Source organism: Amblyomma americanum, chromosome 2, assembly GCF_052857255.1.
Source record: "Amblyomma americanum isolate KBUSLIRL-KWMA chromosome 2, ASM5285725v1, whole genome shotgun sequence".
Lineage (NCBI taxonomy): Eukaryota > Metazoa > Arthropoda > Arachnida > Ixodida > Ixodidae > Amblyomma > Amblyomma americanum.
This window is the reverse complement of record NC_135498.1, coordinates 190,573,134-190,588,820: the sequence shown is the minus strand read 5'-3', so window position 1 is coordinate 190,588,820 and position 15,687 is coordinate 190,573,134. Positions and strand designations below refer to the sequence as shown.

Genomic DNA, 15,687 nt, shown 5'->3' with positions numbered 1-15,687 from the left:
ACCGAAGCGGAAGCGTGTGATGTTCTTCCTGGCGCGGTGACTACAATGAACGGGTGTTAAGGACAGCGACTCCGGTCGCGATTGCAAATGGCGGAACAGGGCGTCATTACGGACGGTTTTTCCAGGGGAAACGCGAGCGGTAGGATTGCTGAGATGCTTTGCAACATTTTGAGCGCGATACGCGATAACGAGCGGGAAGTATTCAGCAAGCCAGCTAAGCTGCACTAGTTACACAATACGGCGTACCTACCTAACCGTCAAGACCAATTTTCAAGGACGTAATAAACCGTTATGCTAGCCTGAGTCACTGCCGTCGATGAGCGTGAAAGTTCTTGCTCGTATGGGAAAGGCAAGAGGCGACAATACTCGAAAGTGCTCCAAGAACATGCTCTGTAAACTTCATAGACTAGCACATCTTCACGACTGGAAGAACTGGAACTTGCCGCAAGTGGGATGCATTCTGCGAAAAGACAGCGAACGAGAAATGCGCATGCGAAATTTCGGCGTGGAGGCGAAATGTTGCGGCCCGCCCCTTGTGTTCGACGGGCTGGGCAAAGAAGGCCGGAAATATTTTGATGCGACGGCTTAAAAGGCCGCTCTTCTAAACGCTAAGCGTTTTACAGCGCACCCACTACAAAAAAATGGAGACGAATTTCTCGAATGTATTGAAAGGCGCGCGAAACCACAAGCGCGCCCCGGTGCTTGGCCCGGAACGTCCTCTCCCATTAGATGCGAGTGAAATCGGAACCATCGGGGAGAGAGTCGCAGCTTTGTACAAGCTGCAGAGGCTACTCTCTCTGTCGCGACCGTCTCTAAGGTCTAGAAAACTTATGCCTGGTTATATAACAGCGAACTGCGTAGTTTAAAGCCCTTCTGGGTCAGGTTCGTCTTAGGAAGAAGACGAGGCCCGGCTTTTGGGAACCCATCAGCTTTGGTCTGAGTCAGCTTAGCTTGGTATTGAACTTCTTACGCGATAGCGTATCTCTTTAGGTCGAAAAGTCGTCGGCGTATAGTTGCCATCGCGCAAAGGAAATAATCGGGGGATGCGTAAAAAATATCGTATCAGGGCAATTTGTGGTTGTAGTGACTGATGATGGATTGGAGTGTGATGGGCGATGACGAAATAATGAAATATTTGTAATCAATTGAATAATAAAGAAATTAAAAACGAAAAATTAAAAGGAGTTCAAATGTGTCAAAGTGCTCAGATTGATAAACCTATGCCTAATGATGCTAATTAAAAAAGATTAGAGTATGTAATTGATCAATATGTAATTGAGACAATCGATAAAATGAGAAAGGCGTTCAAATGTGTCAAACTGCTCAGAACGCGAAGCCTAACCTATAACGCTATCGCGCCATGACCTTAAGGCGGAGTTTAAGTGTGTACTCCAAGTTTTGTTAGCTCGTTGTGTGCACGTGTTTGTACTGTCGTTCAAGTATTTTTACAAAGTTAAATTTCACCTCTTCTCTTATTGCAAACTGTCCTTCGTCCTCAAGGGGCTACATGCTACGAGACGTCCGCCAATTCAACTGAACTTCTGAAGGGCATAGACTTGATGGTACTCAGAGGTTCAAGCCCAAGGGGGTTTTTGCAACCTGGCGGAATACCTTTCCTAAAAGTTCAGGCGATTTAATATGCGCCTTGTTTGACGACATTTCTGAGAAAGACAAGTCGCCTTGGCAGTCCGCTTTTTTTTAACGTATTTTCGCACCCACTTCGCTTTCGGCTTTTTTCAATTTCGCGCAGGGACAGGAGGGAACCTGAAACGTCCATGCGTTAAGACTTTAATGCACGTTAAATTAACCCAGGAGGTTAGAGGTGTCTCGAAATCCTCCACTACGGAGCAGTTCAAAATTTTACTGTTGCCATAGCATGCCAAACTCACAACTCATTACCCAACCTATTCTGCATTTTTCGCAACACCTGGACGCACGTACAAGCAGTAGAAGCGGGGGAACGTCGACCAAAGAGTGGACACTAGCAGCAGCGCTCCTAGGGCTGTTCAAGAAGAGCAATAATTTTATAAATAGTTGCGATGGTTTCTAAAACAGCCGTTGACGCTCCACGAGCCCTGAACGTTTTACTGCAGTTCGGTTTCCCGAAAGAGAGATCACAGAAACGCGGTCGGATCTACCTCCGACTCGTAGAATAACCCCATAACTGCTATCAGAGAGGTATACCATTCCAGGCTTTTCGTGATTGCGTGCTGAGCGGAATAACAGGTCCAGGTTGCGCATGTGCAGAATGCTAACAGGGAAATAGGGTTGGCGGACGCAAGCAATTTTCAGAAGTTAGCTTTGGGGCGTTCGCGCGCTTTGAGTGAAATCATGGCGGCGTCCCTCAGCGGAATAAGCAGTCGTTCCGGTTCTGGTTGGCACGCGCACGGTAATTGCTTATGGTGCCTTTCGATGTGACTAACCTTGCTTTGACGACGAAGTGCGGGCTCTAATTCAGCATAGCATTTCAGATACACCCTCGATTCTCGAGCTTCTGGGTTAGTGGGCCCTGAGCACAACGCAGCAAGCTATGCAAAGAACACTGATAGGTGTGACATTAAGAGACTGGACGCGGGCAGAATGGATGAGGGAACAACCGCGGGTCAACGATATCCTAGTGGAAATAAAGAGCAAGAAATCGGCTTCGGCAGGGCACGTAATTCTAAGTCAAAGATAAACGCTGGTCCTTAAAAGTGCACTAAGGAGGAATCTGAGCTCGTCTTTTTACCGTGGGAGGTGGACCTACCCATTCCGAGCATTTTTAGAAACCTGGAATTATTGTCCTGTGCGGCCGATTTCCCTAATACCAATCGGATTAAACGTACCGGCTCCCGCCTTTTTTAACCCAACGCTGAAGGTAAGAAGGTTCAACTAACGCGTGGAGTGCCTTTCAGCTAATCCAATTGGCGGCTTGTCGCTCTTTGCAGAGCTTTACCTGGAATCTTTTCATCTTCAGACGACGGCACACATGCACACACACATGAAAAATATATAATCTACTTTCATTTATTTTTTTTCATTGTGTACAAGGCCACCGTAATGGGGCCCAACAGAATGGTCGGTGTTTAAAGAATTTCCGCCATGAGTATGTAATGGTCATCAGTCTCAGAAGGGAACAGCAGTTCACAATTGCTGGCGAGGTGCTGGAAGACGTACAGGTATACGTCTACTTAGGGAAGATAGTGAGAGCTCATCCGGATCATGACAGGAAAACAACTAGAAAGATAAGAATGGGGTGGAGTGCATTTGGCAGGTTCTCTCACAAGTCTTGGAGGTTGTTGATTGACCACACGCAGAACACGTGAAATCGACCTCCATCTAGACATTTTCATCTGCAAAAAAAGAGAAAACAGAACACTCCACGATTCATTGAATAATCATGCACTGAAGCAATGCTATATGCGCCGCTAGGTACACAAGGAAACTCAGGATTAGTTTTCACAACTTCGACGTCTCTGAATTATACACAAAATTCTTAGTTTATAGTCCACTTGAGGTTTATTTTGGTTTGGTTTCATGGGGTTTCACGTCCCAAGAGGGACGCCGTAGACCAGGGCTCCGGAACTTTCGACCGCCTGAGGTTATCTTTAACGTGCTCTTACATCCCAGTACCCGCGCCTCAAGAATTTCTCCTCGATCGAAATTCGAACGCCGCGGTCGGGATCGAACCCGCGTCTTTCGTGTCAGCAGTCCAGCGTCGCAACCACTGGACCACCGCGGTGACATTTGACACATCTCGACAAGCCATCGTCGCAGTCGAGGTCCCAACACGCTAATCCATGCTCTGACGCCACTGGGCCATATAATGAAAAAATAAAAAGGGTAGAAGTTAACTGAGTCACAACAGATTAAGGGGAGGTGGGGATCGGAGTCAATTTCCTTATTTTTTGTAGTAGGCCAATGAAATTTGGCATGGCTATTGGAAAGTGTGCAGAATGACTAAATACAAAGTTTCATTGATATATCTTGAGTAGTTTTGATATTACAAATTTTTATTTGCACTCAACTTGCAGAAAGCCTGGCATGACAAAAAAACATGGTAGAAGCCCACAGTTGCTTTTATGTTTTAGCAAAATGAATAGTTCATGCAGTGACATTCTTCAAATAATTTTATCACTCTTAATTTTTTTACATAGGACAACATATCCATGTCTGAAAAATGAGGTCGTTATCAACGCGCTAATTTAGCTAAGCAGTAAAAAAATGAGATAGTTATTAAAAAATATAGGAATGTCACTGCACAGAGAACTTACTAGGAAATACAACGCAATAAGCCTCATGCAAATCCGACAAGGCATAGTTGTTCTATGCTTTCTGCAAGCAGGACAGTCGGCTCAAAACTCACTTCTGAGAAAACTGGCTCTAAAGTTGCACAGCCGCCACATGTTCTTCAGAATGCCCCAGGGCTGTAATAGTTGGTGTCTTTGCTTGCAGGGGTCTTCTTATGCCTTTGCTCTTTCGTTTTTTCTGCACTGCATGCTTTTCTTTTTCTTTGTTTGTCCTTCTCCTGAGCTCTCTCAAGGGCAAGGCTACCGGGTTTGATGCCCACAGACTTGCATACTTCAGTGTAGGCACGCAAGTTACCAAAGTTGTAGCGTGCAACTGCTTCATGGACTGCAGTCTCCACTGCAAACAATGAAGCATGCTGATCTTTGGAAATCATTGACCAGATGACAGAATGTAAGCTTTCTGCAGCATTCTGCGTCTTGTTGCCCTTGCAACGCTCCAGCAGTTGCGGGTCAGCCAGGCGTTGGTAGACAGGTAGCAATGCCTCTGCTACACGTCTTGGTAGCTTGTACTTATGAGGCGGTGGTGGCTCCATTTTGGCCTGTGCTGACCTATGTCTGCACCAACTGTCAGGGCCAGGTGGGCACAGCTCATGATGAGGCTCGTCATCTGTAGATGTCACATGGTACAATGTGGCCATCACGGCCCTTTGCATGTCACTGACTTCGGTGTTTCTGCGCAAGGCTAAACCATAGTAATTGGTCAGTTTTTTAATTAGGTCCTGCGTGAGTCCACCCTTCCCACCCAATGGCTCCCCTTTCTTTGCTCTTGCAACCAGTGTGCGGAGTGCAGTGCCCATCCTCTTCTGCACATGGTTTATGCAGTCCTCCTTAGTCAGGGGTATGAAGCCGTATACCTCATCTTTGCAGAGTGCAAGATATGTTCGGCTGTCACCATCACATATGACATTCGTGTAGCGAAGGCCATAGCTGCTGAAAGAACGCCTGAAAAGTATTAGTGCAGCTTCCACCTCCATCTGACCTGAGGCAACATCTGTGTTTTTCTGGCACTGATGCTGCTCAATCCAAGTGCCATAGCTAGGGTCACTCTCCGCTGGTTGCTGACAGCACCCTAGGCAGAAATTTGACAGTACGGTGCAATCCAGCACAAGCCCGGTATAAAATTCGATAATACATCCTACACCAATGTGAGAGCTGTGGCTTCGCGTAAGCCAAGTGCCATCATACACAACTGTTATGTTACTTGGGCTGGATGGTTGCATCTTGCTGTAGACGTCTTTGACAGCAAGTACAGCATCTGCAAAAATGTTTTGTGCAGCTTCCTCTGCTCCAGGTTTAAACAATTTTTTTAGGTGGCCCTGATAGGTTTTTTGATGCAGCCCACGATGTGAGACGTTCATTGTGGCCCAGAAGTCGTTCAGGGCAGTGGGCCCTTTTCCAATGGTCTTGATGGCTTGCATAGCTCTTATATTGACCTCAAAAGTCCTTCCTTCAGACTTACTTTTTGATGACCAATGTGAAGCAATAGGGCCGCAAGCACCACAGGAAAGCACCAATTTTACTGCTAGGCCCAGTTTAGTCTCGTGCTTCAATGACAACCTCTTCTTAGAGCATTTTGGGCACAGTAAAGACCCTATTATCGAATTCATTACACTAGCTTGAATTAATGTGAATTCATCTTCATCTGGGGCCGATTCTTCCTCTGTCTGCCGCGCGAACCCGAACTTGCGCTCCGTTGACGACACAGGGCGAAGTGTAGCACGGACGCTGCACGCTTGCTCCTCAGCTGCTTCCAAGGTCACAAAACGTGGTTCCAGGTGCACCTGAACGGTGCGCTTCTGTTTTCGAAAAAGCTCGCTGTCATCCCGTTGAGCTGGCATCGCATCGTCACTCGCCGCCGCAAAAAAGGAACTTTGCCCGGGCCGGTGCTGCACTGCGATGTCACGGCTTGTGGACGGCGCCGGGTCCCCAGATTCACTGCCGGTCATTGATTCCGAGGGCAGGTGCACCGTTCGAACGGTGCGCTTCTGCTTAGGGAAAACTTCACCGTCATCCCGTTGAGCTGGCATCGCATCGTCACTCGCCGCCGCAAAAACGGAACTGAGTCCGGGTCGGTACTGCACTGCGATGTCACGGCTTGAGGACGGCGCCAGGCCCACAGATTCACTGCCGGTCATTGATTCCGAGGGCAGGTGCACCGTTCGAACGGTGCGCTTCTGCTTAGGGAAAACTTCGCCGTCATCCCGTTGAACCGGCACCGCACCGCCACTCGCCGCCGCAAAAACGGAACTGAGTCCGGGTCGGTACTGCACTGCGATGTCACGGCTTGAGGACGGCGCCGGGCCCACAGATTCACTGCCGGTCATTGATTCCGAGGGCAGGTGCACCGTTCGAACGGTGCGCTTCTGCTTAGGGAAAACTTCACCGTCATCCCGTTGAGCTGGCATCGCATCGTCACTCGCCGCCGCAAAAACGGAACTGAGTCCGGGTCGGTACTGCACTGCGATGTCACGGCTTGAGGACGGCGCCGGGCCCACAGATTCACTGCCGGTCATTGATTCCGAGGGCAGGTGCACCGTTCGAACGGTGCGCTTCTGCTTAGGGAAAACTTCACCGTCATCCCGTTGAGCTGGCATCGCATCGTCACTCGCCGCCGCAAAAACGGAACTGAGTCCGGGTCGGTACTGCACTGCGATGTCACGGCTTGAGGACGGCGCCGGGCCCACAGATTCACTGCCGGTCATTGATTCCGAGGGCAGGTGCACCGTTCGAACGGTGCGCTTCTGCTTAGGGAAAACTTCGCCGTCATCCCGTTGAACCGGCACCGCACCGCCACTCGCCGCCGCAAAAACGGAACTGAGTCCGGGTCGGTACTGCACTGCGATGTCACGGCTTGAGGACGGCGCCGGGCCCACAGATTCACTGCCGGTCATTGATTCCGAGGGCAGGTGCACCGTTCGAACGGTGCGCTTCTGCTTAGGGAAAACTTCGCCGTCATCCCGTTGAACCGGCACCGCACCGCCACTCGCCGCCGCAAAAACAGAACTGAGTCCGGGTCGGTACTGCACTGCGATGTCACGGCTTGAGGACGGCGCCGGGCCCACAGATTCACTGCCGGTCATTGATTCCGAGGGCAGGTGCACCGTTCGAACGGTGCGCTTCTGCTTAGGGAAAACTTCACCGTCATCCCGTTGAGCTGGCATCGCATCGTCACTCGCCGCCGCAAAAACGGAACTGAGTCCGGGTCGGTACTGCACTGCGATGTCACGGCTTGAGGACGGCGCCGGGCCCACAGATTCAATGCCGGTCATTGATTCCGAGGGCAGGTGCACCGTTCGAACGGTGCGCTTCTGCTTAGGGAAAACTTCGCCGTCATCCCGTTGAACCGGCACCGCACCGCCACTCGCCGCCGCAAAAACGGAACTGAGTCCGGGTCGGTACTGCACTGCGATGTCATGGCTAGCGGACGGCGCCAGGCCCCCAGATTCATTGCTGGTCGCTGATTCCAAGGGCAGGCTTGCTTCCGACGACACATCGACGTGACTGGATATCGGAGCGGACATCCGTTCGTGCGGTTCAGTTGCTGCTGGCCGCTTCTGTTTTGGAATAGGAGGCTTGCGCTTACGCTTCCAGTGAGCATACTTCGTCCTGTACTTCTGGCCCGTGCGACGCTCCATCGCGGGCTCACGTACGAAACCACACGCAGCAGATGAGTTGACGAAAATGCAGAACGGACAGCACGAGTTGAATCGCAAACTATCGTTTTCGCGAAGCGCGCGCGCAGCAGACAACCGGAGAAGCGGCATGCCTTTCGGCAGCCAATCGCAGGGCGCGCTGAGCACCACGTGACTGGCGCGGCCAATCAGCGCCTAGCTGCGACTTCGCGGGTGCCCTCGTATTTTTCACGTCTGTGCATTTATTTTTTATCGTAGACACGTGGTTCCACTGGGAGAAGAACCGCGGTGAAGCAAGCTTTCCAGTGACACCAAACTTGCCATAGGCGGCGGTGAAGGTGCGGCGGTATCGCGCTCTGAAATCGGCCGTTTTTGCGCGGATTTTGGCCAGTTTTTTGCGACCCGCGGTCAGAAAAATATTTTTTAGGTACGCTTAGAGACTGTTTTCGGCGGAAATTTTTTTAGCTGTGATAGAAAAGGTAATGCAGAATCCTAGTCTGCCATTTTCCAAAAATCGATTTTTTCCGCGATTTTCGCGATCTGATCCCCGCGTCCCCCCTTAAGGCTACATGGGCTGCACATAAAATGATCCCGAAGTTTTCTAAAACCTAGATGAAATATCAGGTGTCCAAACGGGAAAATAACGTTTTAGCGAGGTTTCTATCATGCACCTATCGCCAATGCAAGTCGGTTCACAGCACTTACCATTACTTGGTGGACACTGCAGCGTTACTGACAACACTGGGACGTTTTCGGGCGCGACCGATGTGGCGATGATTGCAGGAGACGAGTCTTCGCTCGCAAGCGTTGTTTACGATCTACAATAAAAATAATACAGCACGATAAATGATTCTGAGGCGCACTACTGCGACATCAGGTGTCAATTATAAAGCATAATCACTTCATTACACCGGCGCTTCTGGTAGGCTAGCCGAAGGTTGTCGCTGCGTTTGCTGTGAGCGAAGACTGACGGAAGCGCGTCAGGTTTCAGCAGTCGTTGCCTGCACGGAAGATTGCGGCAACGTAGGTGTCGTTCACAAAGTCCTCTGATTTGAAGTGCGCCGAGCAAAGCACGCTCTCCATGCTCGGCTCACATCGGTCTCGCTTCAACGCCAAGACGCACAACTTGCGCAGCCTATCGCTCTTCGGAAATTGGTGAAGGCTGATAAATAGGAACCGAGTGCGTGTTGCAGCAACCAGCAGTGACGCACTGACTGTGTTGCCATGAAGACAGCAGCTAAGATGCCTACGCCACAGAAACAACAGTCCAAAAGTCAGACTTCGCAGCGAGGCGCGCCACAAAAAAAAAAAAAAAAAACATGTAAGAGGCGCTCGACGCGACGCTCCGCCATCGGCGTGTCGGCCGTCGCGGCGTCTCAAACGCGCGTAATTTCCGGTCTGGCTTTTAGTTGCTTCGCCTGAGGCTGGAAAGCTGCGTCGTCTGCTGTGGGAATTTTTCGGCGCGCCTAATTAAAACGCGGGATGCTTTACAGCCTTCACATTGCAAATGAATAATGGCCGTTGTATGGACGTTGTATTGGGGGCCCAATTAGCGGCTAAAAATTTCGGTCAAGCAGGCCTTCAAGACGATTGCGCAATTCACTACACACCGCACAGACACAGCGTGTACTACGCGGTCCTTTATTTTTGGTTGTGTTTCATGGGCGTCAGTTCGGAGCCCTTTATTCGTCGACGAATGGGTTTCGAAGCAAGTGCCCTCCTCGTGTACCGATGACCTTGTTTTTGCGGTGGTTGTTTTCTGCGAACAATGCCACGCGAACGGGCCGTGAAAGCAACATTGAAAATTAAACACGGCTAAACGGAAACTGCCGGTGGCGGCTGCCGCGAGAGTATGGCCCACAGCTCTGTAGCGGTGAACCTGCGATTTACCGGAAACGATGAGAGGGCAACGGCTGCGGCTGATAAAGAATGCAGATGCTTGCCTTCAAATCAAATTTCGAACGTTCATCCTGTAAGCAAGCGGAGCCGTGTATTCCACGTGGCAGGCGGCCGTTGTTCTAAAGGTTGCCCGGAGAGCACATGTGTAGATGGCGCCGTTCTCTGAGAGTTGACCAGTCCTGTTAAAAGAGCATCTTCGGTATGATTTCTAATCAGTGACATTAGTCTTCAGTGCCACTTACACCGGGTCACACAATTAACTTCATCGACATGTGCTGCAGAACGGACGATGGTTCTGCAAACGCGCCCACTGATATTTGAACTAATTTGAGCCGGTGTACTTGGGCAGTCGAGTTCGTTTTGTGATGACTAATTGGCTATAGAGCCAGCATAGAATTACCGAAAAAATTAAGTCGGGAGCAGTGCCGTTAATATAGTCATGTCTTTAACATGTCCATTTTTCTACTGCGGTGCCTGTTTAGGCAGTGCTGTGGCTCAGTGGCTCTGGCCTTTGTCTGCTGTGTCAACGTGGCGGGATTGGATCGCGGTTACGCCTGCCTCATTTTAGTGTCGACCAAATCCAAAAACGCTTGTGGGCTGGGGTATCTGATTGTACGTTCAAGAACACCAGGTAGAACGAATTATTGCCGAACCTCCACTCCGACATCCCTCTCTGTCCTTGTATATCTCTGGGACTTGAAGCGTCGCGTACGAAAACACCTATCCTGTCTCATCCTGTCGTCGTAGCACTTACCTGTTTCGCGCGTGTATTGAAGGACGCGGCCGAGGGGACAGAGGAAAACATCAGCAGTATGCATTGCACAGATACAGTCCCATTTCTCTTGGTAACCTTTTCTTTCCACATGCCGTCATGGCCTAGTGGCTATTTCGATGGAAATGAAATGTTAAATGCGCCCTTAGAGTGTGGGATGTCAGTGCGCGTTAAACAACTCCATGGGGTGTAAAGTGATTTCGAGCTCTGCTCTACGGTGTCACTGATAACCCACGTGCCCTTTCCGGGCTTTAAAGGGGGCCCGAAACACATTTTCAGTGCACTGGTTTGCCTGTTGGTTGCATAGAATGAGTTATAGTGATGCTATTAGCATCTGTCGTACCTCGTACACTGCGGTTTTTAATATTTTAATTAGCTCGCAAAAGCAAATTTGTGGCTCTTACGGTGTCACCATACAGTGGTGGTTTTTAGCAGCGGATATGACATCACTTAGTGGGAGCTTGAAGATTGGACAGAGTAAACAAACTGCAAATTGCGTTAATAACTAGATACGTTTTGCCAAGTTTTTGTGCTTTATATACATTAACAAAACCACCTTGTTTGCCTTAGATAAAATCGCTGTAAAGCAAGTAAAACAAAAATACACCACCAGAGGCTCTGGCTACTTTTTGCATCGAAGGACTTTGCGCCTCTCTGTAAACATCCTACGACCTAGCATTCAACACTTATGGCTACTCTCTATATATCTGAGAGCTACTTTGCGGAATCGATCCGATCGAGCCATTGCACTCTATAAGCGTTTGTTTCGGTCACAAGGAAGGAAGGATGCGTTCGGTTCACATTTAGCAGACAGTGCGCATCGTCAGCTTGTGGAGGATCACCGGGCGGCGGCGCCAGATGGCGCCACGCTCCCGTCAACAGTAGAGTCACTGGAAAAACTTCAGAGTACCGCATTCGTTTGCCCCTCGCCGCCGACGCGTTCATTGGCCCAACCGTACCACGTGACCTTGGGCTGCCATATACCTTCCAAGCGCCGGGCGGGCCGGCTGAGTTAGAGCGCAGACATTGCAGGTCCCCTACGATTCTTGTTTTCTGATTGTCGCACTCGTGTTTGACTGCAAGGAATCATGCCTGGCTGCTGCGCCTTCTGATGCAGCAACCGAACCGAGTCTGGAAAGACGTTTTTCTCGATTCCGACCGGGAAAAATGACCGAGAGCGTCGTTCTGCGTGGCTACACAGAATCGGCCGGGAGAACTTCAAGCCTACGAAAAACACCCGCGTGTGCGAGGTAAGTACACCTTGTTTGTGCTTTTCGGCACTGTTTTAGAAGATATTTAAGCGAAGTGCACGCGGTGTTAGCGATGCTACGAAAATAGGAGTTCATTGCAGGGATCGTTAGCGCCTCGCACTCTTGACGCGGGTACACGTGCTCGCGTTTGTTGCTCATCGCACGCGATTATTCCGTGCTCGTGGCACGCGAAGGAACACTTGTCTAGAGTCCACTTGCCACGCGAGAATTCCGCGTCCTCACGTGCACCACGTACTCGCATGATTTCTCCGCGCACGTGAGCGCGCTCTCGCCTCGAGTCACTCGATCCATGGCACCTAATTGTTTTTCGCAGACCGTGACGATCACAGTCAATAAAAACATCGTCAGTGCATGTCATGCGTCCGCATAACGGCCGCTTTCTGTGCAGTTGTGTTGGCATGCGTAGAAAAATAGAAATGAGTTAAATGTTAGCAATCCTTAAAGCTGCGTGTTTGCGGCTACGTGCGCGTTTGCACCCAAATGAGCTATTTTAGTTGCGTAAACTTCTAAACCTTTTTAACGTATTCTTTGTCTCTTGAGTTGGTCTTTAAACTTGTTATTACAGCTATCTTCCATGTTTTTCTTGTTTCACATGTCTGAAACAAAGCTTCATTCAAAAAGCCCTGGGAGCCTCCTTGGGCAGCCCAGCGTTTGGGTGACCAGCATCACACTTGTAACCATACAACATTTGCAGGACCACTTTTGTGCAGAAGACTTTGAGAAGGCTAGAGTAGATGGGAAGAAGAGGCTAAAGCACAAAGCTGTGCCAAGTATTTTTTCTCACCGTGTGCCAAAAAAAATCAGAAAGCCACCATTCGCCCGCCTTCCTAATTCACCAGCAAACAACTTGGCTGAAGAACAGGCTGAATCTGAAGAGGAAAACTTGCTAATAGGTAATTTTCCCCCTAATCAAAATGTGTTTTTCATACATACACTGCAGCAGTGCTTTGTCAGTCAGTTATCATGTAGCCACATGTAATGCAAAATGGACAATTTCGTACTTGAATGTAACTGGTATTGATCTTCTAACTTTTTTACGATCTGAATCATGGCTTGATACGGTGACCAAACAGAGGAACATCAATTATTTCATTAACACTGCCCTTTTAAGTGTAGCACTACAAGTAATACAGTTGGATATGTTGGTACAAAAAGTGTTGGAAACCAAAAAATTGCTATGAAAACTTTTGCAGCTGCTGACAGCATAGCAGATGGACTCAAGTCTTCAAAAGAGCCACATGATCATGATGAATCTGCTGATGTGGCAACAGAAGTGCCCATAACCTCTGATATTCAAGAGGATGCACCTCCCAACATGCTCAGTGAAGTTGACGTACTGAAACGCCAACTTAACTTGGAAAGAAGAAAGCGTGCAAGGGCGGAAATGGAGTGTGACGCCCTGAGAAGTTCTTTTAATGGACTTCTTGCAGAGGACCAGCTCCGTGTCCTGCAAAAGGGAACAATGAGAGGGTCATCATGGACTCAGAAGACATTCAGGAGTCTCTGAAGGTCAGACTTGCCTGTGGGGGAAGAGGTTATGAGTACCTGAGAGGTAATGGCTGGCCGCTCCCTGCTGAATGCACACTTCAGAAGCATATTGAAGACATCAAGTTTACCCCAGGTATGCAGCAATGTTTGCAGCTCTATAATAACATTTTCCAAATTGCAGGTGCAACTCAGGACTAGCTATTGACTTCACCGATGATCACATAGCAAGTACAGCTACAAATATTAGGCGGCAGCAGAAGGCTTGCACTCATCTTTTTAGAAAAGATTTTATAAATGCTCTGATAGTGATAAGGGAGGTTGTTTGAAACACTGGGCTGAAGCTTGTAATTTTGAATTTCAAAGAAAACTAGCAGTGATCATTCCAGCATGCATGTTTTTCAGCAAAGATACACTGTAATTATGCTCTCTACAATACCCTTGAACTAATGTTAAAGCTATCAAACATAATAAAAGGCTCTTTTCTTGCCATTCTAGGTATTCTTGAAGAAGTGTTTCCAGCTTTGGCATCAAAAGTGGCAACATTCCACAATGAAGAGCGTTATGCGGTTCTAATGCTGGACGAAATCCAACTGACACCTGGTTTGGACTATAATATTACAACACGCTCCGTCATAGGTAAGGCTTCATCAAAAACAAATGCGGCCTGTTGTTTACATATCAGGCAGTGTAGTTCTCTTGCAGCTAAACCCAATGCAGTAATGAGCACTGGCATGTGATATTTAATTTAGCAATGTGGAAACAAAAATGAAATGCAACTAATTTTTTTACTGCACTAATTTCAATATCTAAGGGTTAATGACTAAATGTGTGTGTATAGGTACACACAGAAAGCCGTTCAAGCATCCCTGGAATACCTTATATTTGTGTAGTTTGAGATGAAACCTGTTATACCTGATAAACAAAGCTATCAAAGTGGTGTCCACCTTAATTTGCTTAAGCTTGCTGCATGACAGGCTTAGATGCTTATGTGCTACTAAGCCCAACTCAGCAATATTTGCTTTGATTCTATTTTTGGTGCTTTCTTGTGCTAATAAAACACACTGCATGCTTACATTATAATGTATGCTGGACAGCTCTGCACTGCTATGCCCCAAATAAGCATTCTTGAAATATTCTTCAGGTCGCCCCACTCTTCCTTCCTCGGACCCAAGTGCAGAACCTGTACTGGCCACACATGCATTGGTTTTCATGATTGGTGGAATTGCATCAAGATGGAAGCAGACTGTCGCGTATCATTTCACAGGTAAGTAGCAGTCGGAAGTTAAAGTGTTAAGTGAATTTTCATGTAAAGTTGGGAACAACACAATGTTTTCACTTTTCATATGTGCATAACTGCAGAGACTGTTTGGCCAATTCCTAAAGAGTTGCATGCCGGTGATATGTAACATGAAGTGGCAACGTTCCTCCTAGAATCTTTACTGAACTGCCTACTTTTTCTTGGATGGTAGCGAGTTAATGCACAGGGCAGGTTTACAGAAAGTGCAGTTGATGTTGGTTAAGACCACCTAGTGTCGCAGGCAATGACAACCCACAGAATAAAGCCGGAATGAGTTGTCCGTACTGTATAGACTGTTACATAGGTATACGAAGTGATGTCTCGCACAACTAAAGCAGCATCCTTGGCACGACTACTGGTGACATGTCATCGCTCGTACTTAGTTTACTTGCTTGCTAAACCTCCTAAGCGGCTGATGAGTGAACGAAGATAGCATGAAAAAATGAAGCAAGGCTTCAAGAAAGTGGTTATCGACTTGGCCTTGTGCCCTGCCATGTTGCCTGTGTGCCAGCCAAGTGTGGAGCGGGTGAGAGGCACCACTAATAGCAGCATAATGCAATAAATGCAGCATCAGTATGCATATCCCTATGAGTAAAATGTGCAAAAAATAGATGAAAGGTTTCAGCATTTTATTTTCATTTCAGCTGAATCCTTTGATGCAGCCAAAGTACTGGACTTGCTATTAGAAATCATCAGGCGCTGTGAAAGCATCGGCCTATCGGTGGACTGAATTACGTCAGATATCGGTGGAGGAAATCAAGCCATCTGGAGGCTACGTGGAATCATGGCCACTAAGTAGGGTCGTCCAAGGACCACCTGCCCCCATCCATGTGGAAACAACCGAAGCCTCCATTTCCTTGCGGACGCACCCCACCTGCTGAGAGAACTTGCGCGGGCACCTGGTTCGGCAACAAAAAATCCTTCTAGACGACGACACGGTGCGGAAGAACAAGTTGCCATCCAATGAGGTAAGTTGCTGTATAAGTCTCACACCGTCTTTTATTGCTGTTCACCACACAGCGTGCACAATGGATTTTAA

At 48.4% G+C, this 15,687-nt stretch overlaps 1 protein-coding gene across 1 annotated transcript; it reads right to left on the bottom strand.

The window, feature by feature from the left end:
• Window positions 1–4,292: 4,292 nt before the first annotated feature.
• Window positions 4,293–7,254, bottom strand: LOC144122100 (uncharacterized). Its single transcript, XM_077655626.1, has one exon. It carries the CDS (start codon window positions 7,178–7,180, stop codon window positions 4,391–4,393), a length of 2,790 nt encoding a protein of 929 aa, XP_077511752.1. The 5' UTR covers window positions 7,181–7,254; the 3' UTR covers window positions 4,293–4,390.
• Window positions 7,255–15,687: the final 8,433 nt, after the last annotated feature.

Coding starts and splice junctions, on each gene's coding strand:
- LOC144122100 (XM_077655626.1), bottom strand. CDS start 7,180: ATGACCGGCAGTGAATCTGTGGGCCCGGCGCCGTCCTCAAGCCGTGAC.